This window comes from Rana temporaria, chromosome 9, assembly GCF_905171775.1.
Source record: "Rana temporaria chromosome 9, aRanTem1.1, whole genome shotgun sequence".
Lineage (NCBI taxonomy): Eukaryota > Metazoa > Chordata > Amphibia > Anura > Ranidae > Rana > Rana temporaria.
Genome location: NC_053497.1, coordinates 38221771 through 38235577, shown reverse-complemented (window position 1 = coordinate 38235577; position 13807 = coordinate 38221771). Strand labels below are relative to the sequence as shown.

The 13807-nt window shown below is 42.6% G+C and overlaps 1 protein-coding gene across 1 annotated transcript in view; it reads left to right on the top strand.

The window, feature by feature from the left end:
* LOC120913337 (cytochrome P450 2G1-like) overlaps window positions 1-13807 on the top strand; it is a 75859-nt gene that overhangs the window by 49352 nt on the left and 12700 nt on the right. Inside the window, exons 4-5 of the mRNA XM_040323207.1 lie at window positions 1851-2011; window positions 8772-8948. Coding sequence (XP_040179141.1) covers window positions 1851-2011; window positions 8772-8948 — 338 coding nt within the window. The remainder of the gene's footprint in view (window positions 1-1850; window positions 2012-8771; window positions 8949-13807) is intronic.

Here is a 13807-nt window from a genome sequence, read left to right as displayed (position 1 = left end):
TTGAAAATAACGAATAAACTGAAACAGGCTGTTTTTCAGCTGATCAAAAGTTTAGGACCACATCTCCAAAAAAAAAACTCAAACCCCCAAAACAGAAATCCAACTTCCAAACATGAACTCAGTAATGAGTATCTCCGCCGTTATTGTTGATCACTTCAAAAATTAGTTTCGGCATGCTTGATGCAAGCGTTTCCATGAGGTGAGTGGGAACATTTCTCCAAGTGGTGAAGACAGCCACACGAAGGCCATCTACTGTCTGGAACTGTTGTGCATTTTGGTAAACTTCCCTTGCCATCCATCCCCAAAGGTTCTCAATTGGATTCAGATCAGGGGAACACGCAGGATGGGCCAAAAGAGTGATGTTATTCTCCCGGAAGAAGTCCCTTGTCCTGCAGGCATTGTGTACTGTAGCGTTGTCCTGTTGAAAAACCCAGTCGTTATCACACAGACGAGGGCCCTCAGTCATGGGGAATGCTCTCTGCAACATCGCTACGTCGCCGCTAGTCTAGTTTCCCGTCGCAAAGTTAGTCGTTTTTTTTGGTGCCTTAACTTTACACAGCAATCGTATACAAAGGGCCAGATTCACATAGAAGAGCGGCGGCGTAACGTATCGTAGATACGTTACACCGCCGCAATTTTTCATCGCAAGTGCCTGATTCACCAAGCACTTGCGATGAAAACCTACGCCGGCGGGCTCCGGCGCAAGGCGGGCCAATTCAAATGGGCGTGTGCCGTCCGGGAATACGGAATTACGCTACGCGCGTCGCCGGTCGAAAAAATTCCGTCACTTCGCGCAAAGCACGGCGGGAGTTCGGAAACGGAGCATGCGCGGTAGGTCCGGCGCTGGAGCGCGCCTAATTTAAATGGCACACGCCCATTTGAATTGGCCCGCCTTGCGCCATAGGCCGCCGGCGTAGGTTTTCATCGCAAGTGCTTGGTGAATCAGGCACTGAAAAATTGCGGCGGTGTAACGTATCTACGATACGTTACGCCGCCGCTCTTCTATGTGAATCTGGCCCTTTGTATTTTGTCTATTATGGATTATAAAATGTAAAGTTCTTATTGGAATTGTTGTGTCTCCAAAGTCCCATCTCAAGGTGCGTACACACGACCATTTTTAATGTCCTAGAAAAAAACGAAGTTTTTTTCTATGTGATTCTTGTCAAGCCTGCTTTGCATACGATCGTGAAAAAAAAAATGCTCGAGCAAAGCGCGGTGACGTACAACACGTACGACGGCACTATAAAGGGGAAGTTCCATTCAAATGGCGCCACCCTTTGGGCTGCTTTTGCTGATTTCGTGTTAGTAAAAGTTTGGCGAGAGACGATTCGCGCTTTTCAGTCTTTGTGCTTTTCAGTCTGTTACAGCGTGACGAATGTGCTATCTCCATTACAAATGCTAGTTTTACCAGAACGAGCGCTCCCGTCTCATAACTTGCTTCTGAGCATGTGTTTTTTTTTTTCAAGTCGTTAAAGCCTACACACGACCGTTTTTCAAGATGTGAAAAACGACGCAAAAAATTAGAGCATGTTCTTAATTTTTAATGCCCATTTTTCACGTTGAGAAAAATGCTCTGGAGCATAAACACGATCGTTTTTAATGACCATTTTAAAAAATTGCATTTTTCACGTCATGAAAAACGGTCGTGTGTACGCGGCATAAGACTAATTTGTCTTCAATATACTGTATTGACACATTTAGGGATGTGGCACCTTTTTTTACAGTAATTTAAGAGTGGCATCTTATACAGGTGAAAAACACAAGGTGCAGGTAGGAAGGTTTGCAATGCCTTTAAGACTGCAATGCTTCTTTGGGCTGATAATGTAACAAGAACATTTTGTTTCTTTCAGGACACCCTTTGGACCCTTCAAAGACATTTATGGGAGCTTCTTCCAATATTCTCTGTTCCATCTTGTTTGGAGATCGTTATGACTATACAGACAAGAGATTCAAAAAACTTCTTTTTATCACGGAGGAAGTATTTAGAATTACCAGCTCTTCCTGGGGTCAGGTAAACACAGTCATTAAAGTGGACCTTTCAGTAACTCTACATATCCAATGAATATATACCTAATTTGTCACAATAAACATGTAGCGAGTGCTACCTGACACAACTGTATTCCCACTCTCTCCAGTGGGGGGCAGAAGAGGTTGTGCTGCAGTAAAGGACGCAGCCGTGGGCTCTTTTCCTTCTCCCTCTCCCCCCCTCCTCTATCACCAGCGCGGGAAACAACATCAGACAGCAGGATCTGTATAATCCCTGCTTACCACACATCGATTCTTCCTCTTGTCTCTCCATTGGCTGCAGAAAAGGACCAATGGGCAGTCAGGACTAGTGTACCATGGGACATGTAGTCCTGAAGACCAGTGGCTGCATTTCTAAGCCCTGGAGAGAAAACTTCAGCTTATACAAGTAAGAAGGCGCAAGAATCTAATGCTGTATTAATCCTATGGATGTTAGTTAATGTGCTGGATACACATAACAATATATATATATATATATATATATATATATATATTACCGTATGCGCACAGTATGGCACTAAGGTGTACGTTTATCAAACAGAGAAGAGCTGAGATCCTGATGATCACGGCTGATCTCTCAGGTGTACCAGTTTATGAAGCTGAGATGAGGAGTGGAGAACATGTTTTTCACTTCTCATCACAAGACACACCCTTCTGTCATTCACTTTTACACAGATGACCAGTTTATGAAGGTGAGATCTGAGGATCTCACAGGCTATATCTGGTGTACGTTTATCAAACGGTGATAATTTATCTAATTTCAGTTCTCAGCAGTTCTCGGAAAAAAATCTTCTCCTCTGGCACCCTGTTTATTTAAGTGGAGAACATTTGTTCTCAGAAGGAGATGAGAGGAGAAGTTTTTCCTCTGAGAACACCTGAGATCTGAGTAGAAGGGGGAGGGGCTGCCTGTGATCTCCTGAGAAACTTGTGTGATTACAGAGCAGCTGAGTTTTAAAAGTGAAACCAAAGTTAAAAAGGCCGTGCTATTACATGAAAATAATAAGCGCTTTTTACACACATTTTGGCACATTCCTTAAATATGTGTTTTGGCCCTTTTTTAATTGCTAATTTTGACATTATTTATGCATATTTGGGGATTTTTTTTTAACATGCCGTATTTTTTTAACACACATCTGGCCGTAGGTTTTTTATTGTGCATTTTGACGCTTTTTTTAAACACACATTTTGGCCCTTTAGCACACATTTTGGACCTTTAGTACACATTTTGGCACAGGTTATTTTAAGATGCATTTTGGTGTGGTTTGTAATGCACACTTTGGCGCTTCTTTTAGCATATAGTTTGACACCTTTTTAACGTACATTTTGATTTGCTTTTTATGCTTATTTTGGCAAACCGCACATTTGCTAGCCACTTTTGGGATGCCATTAACAATTGATGACACCGCAAGCATATCATGCATTTTGCATGTGTTTTTGTAACACACTCCAAAACGCAGGTAAAGAAATTAGCCCAATTTTTTTTTTTTAAAAGCACCAAAATGTACATAAATATTTGCTAAAATGCATTTTAAAAAACAAGTCAAAATGTTTGTTGAAAAAAGCAGCAAAAAGTGTATCAAAACAGTACCAAAATGTAAACTATCTTAGCTCGGGGGAAATCCAATTATTCTAAGCTGCTCGCCCTCTGGAATCCTTGGACCCTTTGGTACACGAACACATACACAAAGTGATACACCTTTGTTCCATGCTGAGATCCTTACTGGTGCTCTCCCCCCCTCCTCCCCACCCTTTTTTGCCCTGTACTCACCCACTCCTTATCTCCCCTGCCCCCCCCCCTCTTTTTTATGCTCTTGACACAACACACACTATGTTAATACCGAGACCTTCTTCTGGTTTGGTTTATGTTCTTTTCTATGCTACTATTGTTGTACCGAATCAGACCGGGCGTACCTTGGGTGGTGCGCGCTCAATACCCGTCTACTGCTCATTGTAGGTACGTTGCCATTTCTATAACGTATTTTATACTTTGTTATTGTACTTGTAACACTGTACTTTGAAATTTCAATAAAAAATATTTGAAATAAAAAAAACAGTACCAAAATGCACATAAAAAAGGCCCAAAAAGCCAAATTTTATTTTTTTTGGGCATGGAGCATTGTGCATGTTTTCAATGCGCATTTTGGCAAGTTGCTAGAGTATTTGTCAAATGACAAAATGTGTGTCAAAATGCATGTTTTCTAACTGCAGTTGGGGTGCCATTTAGAATGAATGGCACCCAAAAACGCATTGCGTATTTTGACAGAATTTTAGAACAATTTGGAATCGTGGAAATAATTGCATAATTCTGCATTGCTCAGATGTGAATGGGTCCGAAAAGAAAATACATCATAACTATATGTGTGTGTAATATATATATATATATATATATATATATATATATATATATATATATATATATATATATATATATATATATTGTGAGGGGTTTGCCTGGTAGCGGGGTGTGTGACCCCCTGGATGGGTTCACCACACACTGAATTTATACAGACTGGCAGTCGAAGACGGTTGAAAACAAAGATTTTGGTTTATTCTTCGATCGTGCAAGCATCCAAACAGCATAAACAAAATCAAACATAAAATAAACCCTAGCCACCTTGGGCGTCTACCTTCCACACAGGAACCTATCTATGGAGTCTGGCTCAGCCTAGTGCTGGGCAGACAGTGCTGTTCATACAGCAGAAAAACAATAGTCTTTTGATTTTTATCACACAGAAAAATCAATCCTCTCCTTACCTCCTCAGAAGACTTTTAGTACTGCTCTTTCACTCAGAAAGCCTCAGCATGCAGCAACTCAGTGGTGATCCTCTGGACTACTTATAGAGGCCTTAATTGCCTCATTCTGAACAGCTGAAGTCTTCCAACGCCCTTAGACCATTTCTGGCTACATTTCAGCCGACGCCTAATAACAATTGGTGTATTGTCTAAACAAGGCAGAAATGTATGTCATGTCTGTGACAACACCCACAGATTTACCTGACTTCCTGTCACAATATATAATAAACATATATAGTTATTATTTCTATTAATCTTGCTTTTGCTGATATTAGGAGGAAAGAAACCTCCTTCTTCACATCACAGCAGCTTCTCACCCATATTCTCCACCTCTGGGCTGGAGAATCTGGAAGGAGATATTTTACAGAGATAGCCAGTGAGATCCTCAGATCTCACTTTCATAAACTGGTCATCTGTGTAAAAGTGAATGATAGAAGGGCGTGTCTTGTGATGAGAAGTGAAGAACATGTTCTCCACTCCTCATCTCGGCTTCATAAACTGGCACACCTGAGAGTTTAGCCGTGATAATCAGGATCTCAGCTCTTCTCTGTTTGATAAACGTACACCCAAAGCCGCAAGCAGTTTTAAATTACATTTTTCTTATAGTTATCTCATTTTGTGCAGGGACAGTTCTAAACATGTGCCACTTCACAGGCATACTATAGACACCCAGCAGGTACGATATTTAAAGGAATTTTTCATATATATTTTTGTTCACTTTAAGCATCATTAAAATCGCTGCTCCAGAAAAAACGACCGTTTTTAAAACTTGTTTTCCATTGATACATGTTCCCTGGGGCAAAGGCCCGGGTTCTCAAACCTGTTTTACGACAATAAAATGCATATTAGGCTTTAAAATCAGCACTTTTGAATTCGAACGTTCGAGTCCCATAGACGTCAATGGGGTTCTAAATGTTCGCCCGAACGGTCGGTCCGTTCGAAGGTTCTGGTGCTAACCGAACGGGGGGTGTTCAGCTCATCCCTAATTTCAGCATATGAGGGGCTTGCTTGGGAGGGGGGGGGGGGTTGTGGCACCATTAATTTTTCTTTGACTTTAAAAATTATAACTTTGTAGCCAGTCACAAAATAAGAGGCCGCAGAAGGGTGCTGATCTGTATCAGAAAATTGTTACCACAACCAAGAACTGCACAGATGTACATAATGGCACCTCACTCCAGAAAGTTGATCCTGACTCAAGATGATGCCCTTAAAAAAGGATTATGCCTTCCTTCTAATTATGTATAAAACTAACAATAAATGCTGGGGTCATTGAAGGTGAAATCCTTTTTAGTTTTATGAATAATTGTAATAATTTCTGTATCCTCTGATTTACAAATATTTAGAAGAAGCCACCAAACCATTTATATAATTTCCTTCTCAAATATTGCTTACAGTAGATTCTACTATAGGCATACACATGCACACTTTAGGCCCATTCACACTTGCATTGGGTGTCTTTGGTCCTTTTTTAGGCAATAAAACACTTTTAAATCATGACTCCAATCGCTCAAGGATCAATGGGGCCTTAGGACTTATCTGGGTCAAAGATAATTAACTGATGTATTGTGACATTGGATAGTTAGCTCTCGTGGTAGGTAAGGGCATGGTTAGCTCACTTTTATTAAAAATGGCAGAAAGCAAAACAGTCCAACAAAGTTTCCCATGCAGGGGATCTTCTCCAGCTTCAGCAGAATACAAAAACTGGAAAATGCCAAGCCACCTGGCTCATAAGCTCACTCAGCTTCAACTGCAGTACCACCCTACACTTCTTACCAGTCTATCTGACTGTGTTTTCCAGCTCTCCTGGATCCTTGACTCTCTAGCCTTAAGTTGCAGTGCTCTGCTGCATGGTCCACCTCTGGCCTATGGATTGGGGTTCTCCTGAAACCCTATTAGGAGCCAACCTGACTCCTAGATGGAGACCCTTTATGACTTGGCTTCTGGGTGGACACCTCTGATCCCTTAGCAAGACCCTCTAGCTTGTGGCCTTGGGGTGAGGGCCCCCTGACCCCTGGGTGAGACCTTCTGTCTCCCACTGGGAGCGCTCTCCAAACTGTTAGCTCTGAGCTATCCTCAGACCTGAGTATATTAAGACCCTGCACAGCTGAATACTCAGCTAGGTCGCAGGCTTCTAACAAAACCCAGACACAGGATTGAATTTTCCGATCCAAAACGACAAAATCTAGAGAAAGCCAAATACATAGCTTTCTCTGCCCAGAAACACTAGTCTGGAACGTCGCATTTACTCTAAATGCAAATCCTGTGTCATATTTTCCTATATTCTCACAATGACAGGGCATCTCACAGTATGTATTTGATTTTGAAAAGAAAATACAATGACCAGAAGAAAATCAATTCAATATACAGGTTAATCTCAAAAAATTTGAATATCGTGCAAAAGTTCATTTTTTTTCACTAATGCAAATTAAAAGGTGAAACTAATATATGAGATAGACTTATTACATGCAAATCAATATATTTCAAGCTGTGATTTGTCATAATTATGATGATTATGGCTTACAGCACATGAAAACCCCAAATCCACAATCTCAGAAAAATAGAATATTGTGAAAAGGTGAAATATTCTAGGCTCAAAGTGTCCAACTTTAATCAGCTCATTAAGCTATAACACCTGCAAAGGGTTCCTGAGCCTTGAAATGGTCACTCAGTTTGGTTCAGTAGGAATCACAATCATGGGAAAGACTGCTGACCTGACAGTTGTGCAGAAAACTATCGTTGACACCCTCCATAAGGAGGGTAAGCCTCAAAAGGTAATTGAAAAGTAGTTGGATGTTCCCAAAGTGCTGTATCAAAGCACATTAAAATAAAGTTATGTGGAAGGGAAAAGTGTGGAAGAAAAAAGATGCACAAGCAGCAGGGATGACCGCAGCCTGGAGAGGATTGTCAGGCAAAGGCCATTCAAAAATGTTGGGTACTTTCACAAGAAGTGGACTGAGGCTGGAGTCAGTGCATCAAGAGCCACCACACACAGACGGATCCTGGACAAGGGCTTCAAATGTCGTATTCCTCTTGTCAAGCCACTCCTGAACAAACAACGTCTGAAGCGTCTTACCTGGGCTAAAGAAAAACACACCTGGTCTGTTGCTCAGTGGTCCAAAGTCCTCTTTTCTGATTAAAGCAAATTTTGCATCACATTCGGAAACCAAGGACCCAGAGTATGATGTTAGAATGGAGAGGCACACACTGCAAGATGCTCGAAGTCCAGTGTGAAGTTTCCAGATTTGGGGGAGCCATGTCATCTGCTGGTGTTGGTCCACTGTGCTTCAGTAAGTCCGGGGTCACCACAGCCATTTACCAGGAGATTTGGGAGCTCTTCATGCTTCCTTCCGCAGACGAGCTCTATGGGGATGCGGACTTCATTTTCCAGCAGGACTTGGCACCTGCCCACACTGCCAAAAGCAGCAAAACCTGGTTCAATGACCATGGGATTTCTGTGCTGGATTGGCCAGCAAACTTGCCTGACCTGAACCCCATAGAGAATCTATGGGGCATTGCCAAGTTGAGAGACATGAGACCGAACAATGCAGAAGTACTGAGCACATATGCATGCTTCTACTTTTCAGAGGTCCGATATTGTTCTATGTACAATCCTTGTTTTATTGATTGCATGTAATATTCTAATTTTCTGATTGTGGATTTGGGGTTTTCATGAGCTACAAGCCATAATCATCACAATTATGACAAATCACAGCTTGAACTATCTCATATATTTGTGTCACCTTTTAAGTTGCATTAGTGAAATGAACTTTTGCACGATATTCAAATTTTTGGAGTTTCACCTGTAAGAAGAACACAGCCTCTGATAAGAATTGAGGTCAGGCTCCCTGCCCTGTAAGATCATTGTGCTACCAACAAATGCACTGCACACTACCAACTAGCTGCATGAATGAGGTTGTGAACCTTTAATTAATACTTGTTTTATGTTCATGCAGGTTCAGAGCACTTTCCCAACACTAATGAGCTACGTTCCCGGACCTCACCACCAGGTAGTCTCACTTTCAATAGAAATGGTTGAATTTGTTGCTGAACTAGTGAAATCCTGCCAGCAGACTTTGGATCTCAGCAAGCCAAGACATTTTGTAGATTGCTTCCTGATCAAGATGGAAAAGGTATTGAATTTGTACACTAATCTAATTTAATAATAAGATTATTATTTCAAAGACACAATGAAGTTGATTTACTAAAACTGAAGAGTGCAAAATCGAATACAGCTTTTACCAATGAGCTTCTAACTTCAGCTTGTTCAATCAATCTTTGACAAAAAACATGGAAGCTGTTTGGTTTCAATGCAAAACCCTGCAGAGTATACTTGATCTATATACTCCAGACTAAGGATGAGCTCCGGCGTGCTTGCACAGTACACGTGCAGAGCCCGCCAGAAAGTTGGCACCGCACTGTGGGTCCCGAAGCATGCTGGGACTGTGACGTCATAAGAGGCCTATATAAATCGCCACGCACCGCACACCCGGCATTACAGCGGGAGGGAGCGTCGAGTCAACATTGGAAGAAAAGAAGAAGGCAGAAGGCGGCAAAGAAGACCGGGCTGGCCGCCGCTAGTAAGAGAGCTTCAAAGAAGATAGTGGCGGCCTGCCCCAAAGAAGGCACCGGAGAGCGAGCGGGAGAAGAACCGGGGAGCGCTGTGACGACGCAGGAGAGCGGAGAAGATGGAAGAAGACCCCTGAAGTCAGAAGAAGACCCCCGGAGAGCGGAGAAGACCCCCGGAGCTGACTAATAAATTATTTTAAAACCCTGTGTTGTGTGTTTATTTTATTGACACTTTTCCACTAGGTGAATGGGTAGGGGTACGATGTACCCCATACTCATTCACCTAGGGTGGGGGACGGTATCTGGGGGCCCCCTTATTAAAGGGTGCTCCCAGTTTCCGATAAGCCCCCTACCACCGACAACCAATGGTCAGGGTTGTTGGGAAGAGGCCCTGTCCTTATCAACATGGGGACAGGGTACTTTGGGGTGGGGGGGCCCGCAGGGTGCCCCCCTGCCTCAGAGCACCCACCCCCCATGTTGAGGGCATGCGGCCTGGTACGGCTCAGCAGGGGGGCACTTGCTCGTCCCCACTCCTTTCCTGACCAGCTGGGCGGCGTGCTTGGATACGGGTCTGGTATGCCCCTGGGGGGGAACCCATGCCGTTTTTTTATTTAAAATTTGGCGTGGAGTTTCCCCTCATGATTCATACCAAACGCCGCGGCTAGAGTTGGCGGGAATCCAAGTCGGATCCCCGTCACTTCTATGTCGTGCTCGCTGGAATGTGCTTTTCCTATTCCAGCGAGTACGAGATGTCAGCACCCTGTCGCAGAGAATCAGCGCAATGCTGTCGTGCTGGAAACACATTCTCGGCGACAGGTACTGTAGATGGTGTTCCTTCTTTGGTGTGAGCAAACCTCAGAGTGAAATGGCTCTTTAACTCACTGCTGTAAGGTTACAGCGTGAAATTAGCCAGTGGTACTCTTGGGTACTGTAACAGGTCACCCTAGATGTGTCCTATAGATGGCGGTGTAGTGTCCTGGTATTTGCTCCTCACTGGGATATACTGTATGTTCTTTATATCGATCAGGTGGCAATGGAAATCCTCCACAGATAAGCACACCAAATCATTTACAAAGAAAGAACGGGGGATTCCTATAGTGAAGTAGGTCACACTAATAGTTTATTTAAATCTCAGCCAAGTTGCGGTACTCACATAAAAGCGGGTACAAACAAAAAAACATAAAAACAAGCAACAAGCTCGCAGCCTGAAGTCGCTTCCGATACCCATTCACATGGGGGGATCTGGAAGCCCCCCTCCTGCAGACCCCGACGACAACAGCCCAGGGCTTTCAGCAAGAGGCCTTTGTCCCCATCAACATGGGGACAAGGTGCTTTGGGTGATTTCTTCATACAGAATTCAGATTGGTCGATCATTTTCGACCGATCCGAATTCTAATCGCTCTGAAATTTTGAATGAGGATTTGAATGAAATTCGTAACTATTCATTACTATTTCATTTGGAGATTTGGGGCCAGATTCACAGCGGAGATACGACGGAGTATCTCAGATACTCCGTCGTATCTCTCAGAGAATCTATGCGACTGATTCATAGAATCAGTTACGCATAGATAGCCCTTAGATCCGACAGGTGTAATTGTTTTACACTGTCGGATCTTAGGATGCAATACCGCGGCCGCCGCTGGGTGGAGTTCGTGTCGTATTCCAGCGTCGGGTATGCAAATTAGCAGTTACGGCGATCCACGGCAGTTTTTCGCGTTCGGTACGTCGTCGCTAGTCTAGTTTCCCGACGCAATTTTAGTCGTCGTTTTACCTGCCCTAACTTTACATAGCACACGTATGTGCTGTATAAAGTATGGCCGTCAATCCCGCGTCGAAATTTAAATTTTTTTTCTTCTTGCGTAAGACGTCCGGGAATACGAAAGTACGCTACGCACGTCGCCGTTCGAAAAAATTACGTCACTTCGTGCAAAGCACGGTGGGAATTTCAAAACAGGGCATGTGCAGCAGGTCCGGCGCGGGAGCGCGCCTAATTTAAATGGCACACGCCCCTTTGAATTACGCAGGCTTAGGCCGGAGGCCGCCGGTGTAAGTTTTCACGCAAGTGCTTGGTGAATCAGGCACTTGCGATGAAAACTTGCGGCGGTGTAACGTATCTACGATACGTTACGCCGCCACGATTCTACGTGAATCTGGCCCTTGGATACATGCGAAGCTCTGAGGAACCAAAAATTTGGCCAAGTTTGTATTTGGACCAAATCAGATTGCACATGTCTACTCACTGCCTCCCAAACTAGGCATGTGCAAAAGGGAAAATTTAGTTTCGTTTCGTTTTAATTCGTTATTTAATTAATTTCGTTAAGTTAGGTTCGTTACATGTGTTAAATTCGTTTTCGGAACTCGTTCGTTTTCGACCGAATTTCGAAAAATCAGGTCGAATTCGAAAATATTTAGACCGTTTTCGGAATTCGTTCGTTTTCGACCGAATTTCGGAAAATCAAATAGTCTCTTTTCGAATATAATTTCGAAATTCGATCGGAATTCCAAAAAAAAAAAAAAAAAAATCGAATTCCAAATCGAAAACCCACGGACGAAATTCGATCGGAATTCCAAAAAAAAAAAATATTTTTTTTTTTCGAATTCCAAATCGAAAACCCGCGGACGAAATTCGATCGGAATTCGAAAAAAAAAAAATTTGAATTCCGATCGAATTTCGTCCGCGGGTTTTCGATTCGGAATCGAAAACGTTCGTTCGGATTCGGTAAATTCATTAATATTGCAATTCGGGAATTCGTATGCATCCGAATGTCCGAATAATGAAAAATTTGTCCGAATTTCGATTCGGAACGAAACGAAATGCACATGCCTATCCCAAACACATCTCCATTTTCACTGCCCAGTACAGCACCTTATCTATTTGAACAATCATCTGTATGTGAGTCGTTTTCCTGAGAACTGCAGCTGAGGATGCAGTTTTCAGTGGTTTACATCCTGCTCAGTTGACCCTCTGAACTTATGTTCATTAGGGTTCACTGCTTCTGGTAAGCCTTTTCTTCATTGGTCGGTGGTGGATTTCTTTATTGCACTTTATTCATTCCAGATCATTGGGATTACCACCATTTTTACTCACATTGAACTTTTTGATCATTATCCTCATTCACCAGGGACTTTGATTTTTATTATTCAGTGTCTCTTATTATCCATTATTGGTATTGTTTTTTTCACTGATGCACACTATTATTCACTTAATTTGGTGTTAATTTATTTGTTGAATGCGCTACACTTTTTATGTTTGTACTCGCTGCCTCCCCACTTCATTGGAGCCTGTTGTTCTAATGGGCTTCTAGGTCTTGACCTCCCCCACGGCAAATGCCAGGGCCCAAACAATGTCACATTGGGGTAGCAGTGACATCAACTTGGGTAAGCTCTGAGCCTGGCATTTGACATGCCTTTTTCGAGGGTAAACTAGACATGTGCACAACAAAAAATTACGTTTTTTTTGGTTTCATTTCGTCTCATTCCGTAGATTCGTAATTCCGTAAGACGCAAGTTTTCCTATTCGAACCCGTTCGTATTTTCGTAACAGTTTTATTTTCGTTGATACTGAATGATTCGTAATTCTGTCTAATTTATTTTCGCTGATTCGAAATTCGTAATTTTGTTAGATAAAAATGTTCGTTTATTCGGTACACTATTCGTAATTTAGTAATTGTTACTTATGTGAGATTGCCTTTTCCGTTGATTCGTAACATTGTTTTGTTTTTGTTGATTCGTGTCTATCACCGTATTTAGAATGGATTTGTAATTTTGTACTTTCGTAAATACATTGCGGCGCGGTCATTCGCAATCTCGTATTTTAGTATCATTTTCAACACGCGGCTAATCCATTACACACGGTCGGACTTTTTGCCAACAAACTTCAAAATTAGAAGTTTTGAGCATGGATGGGTATGTATACATTGTGGGATGATGGACTATTAGGAGGTACTGTTACTTTGCTCTAAAAGTGAATTTGCTCTCTCTTGGTCTATAGGGCTCTGGCTTGACACAGAAGACGATAGCGTCTGTTTGAGAAGCTGAATTTTTTTTTTGGAAACTTCTAGTGTCTTTATTGCAATTTTACAGAACTGTGTTTAAACAACACTTTTTGACAGCAGTTTTCTCTAGATAATCTGACAAACCCCACTGGTTACATTTTGTAGTGGTTGACCAGGAACAGCTGGATAAACCCCAGAGTCTGTGGCAAAAAAACAAACATTTAATGCCCCTTTCACACAGGTGCCTTCGTCTTGCGGATTCCGCTTGCTCAGTGGGTAATCGCTCTGCTGATCCGCTGCTGAGCAGGCGGCTGACAGGTCATGTCCACTCCGCTGTTTAGAGTGCCTGTCCTTTTTCATTTGATCCGCCAGATGGATGGAAAATAGGACCACCATCTGTCTGGATTTTGCAGGCAGGATCAGATCGG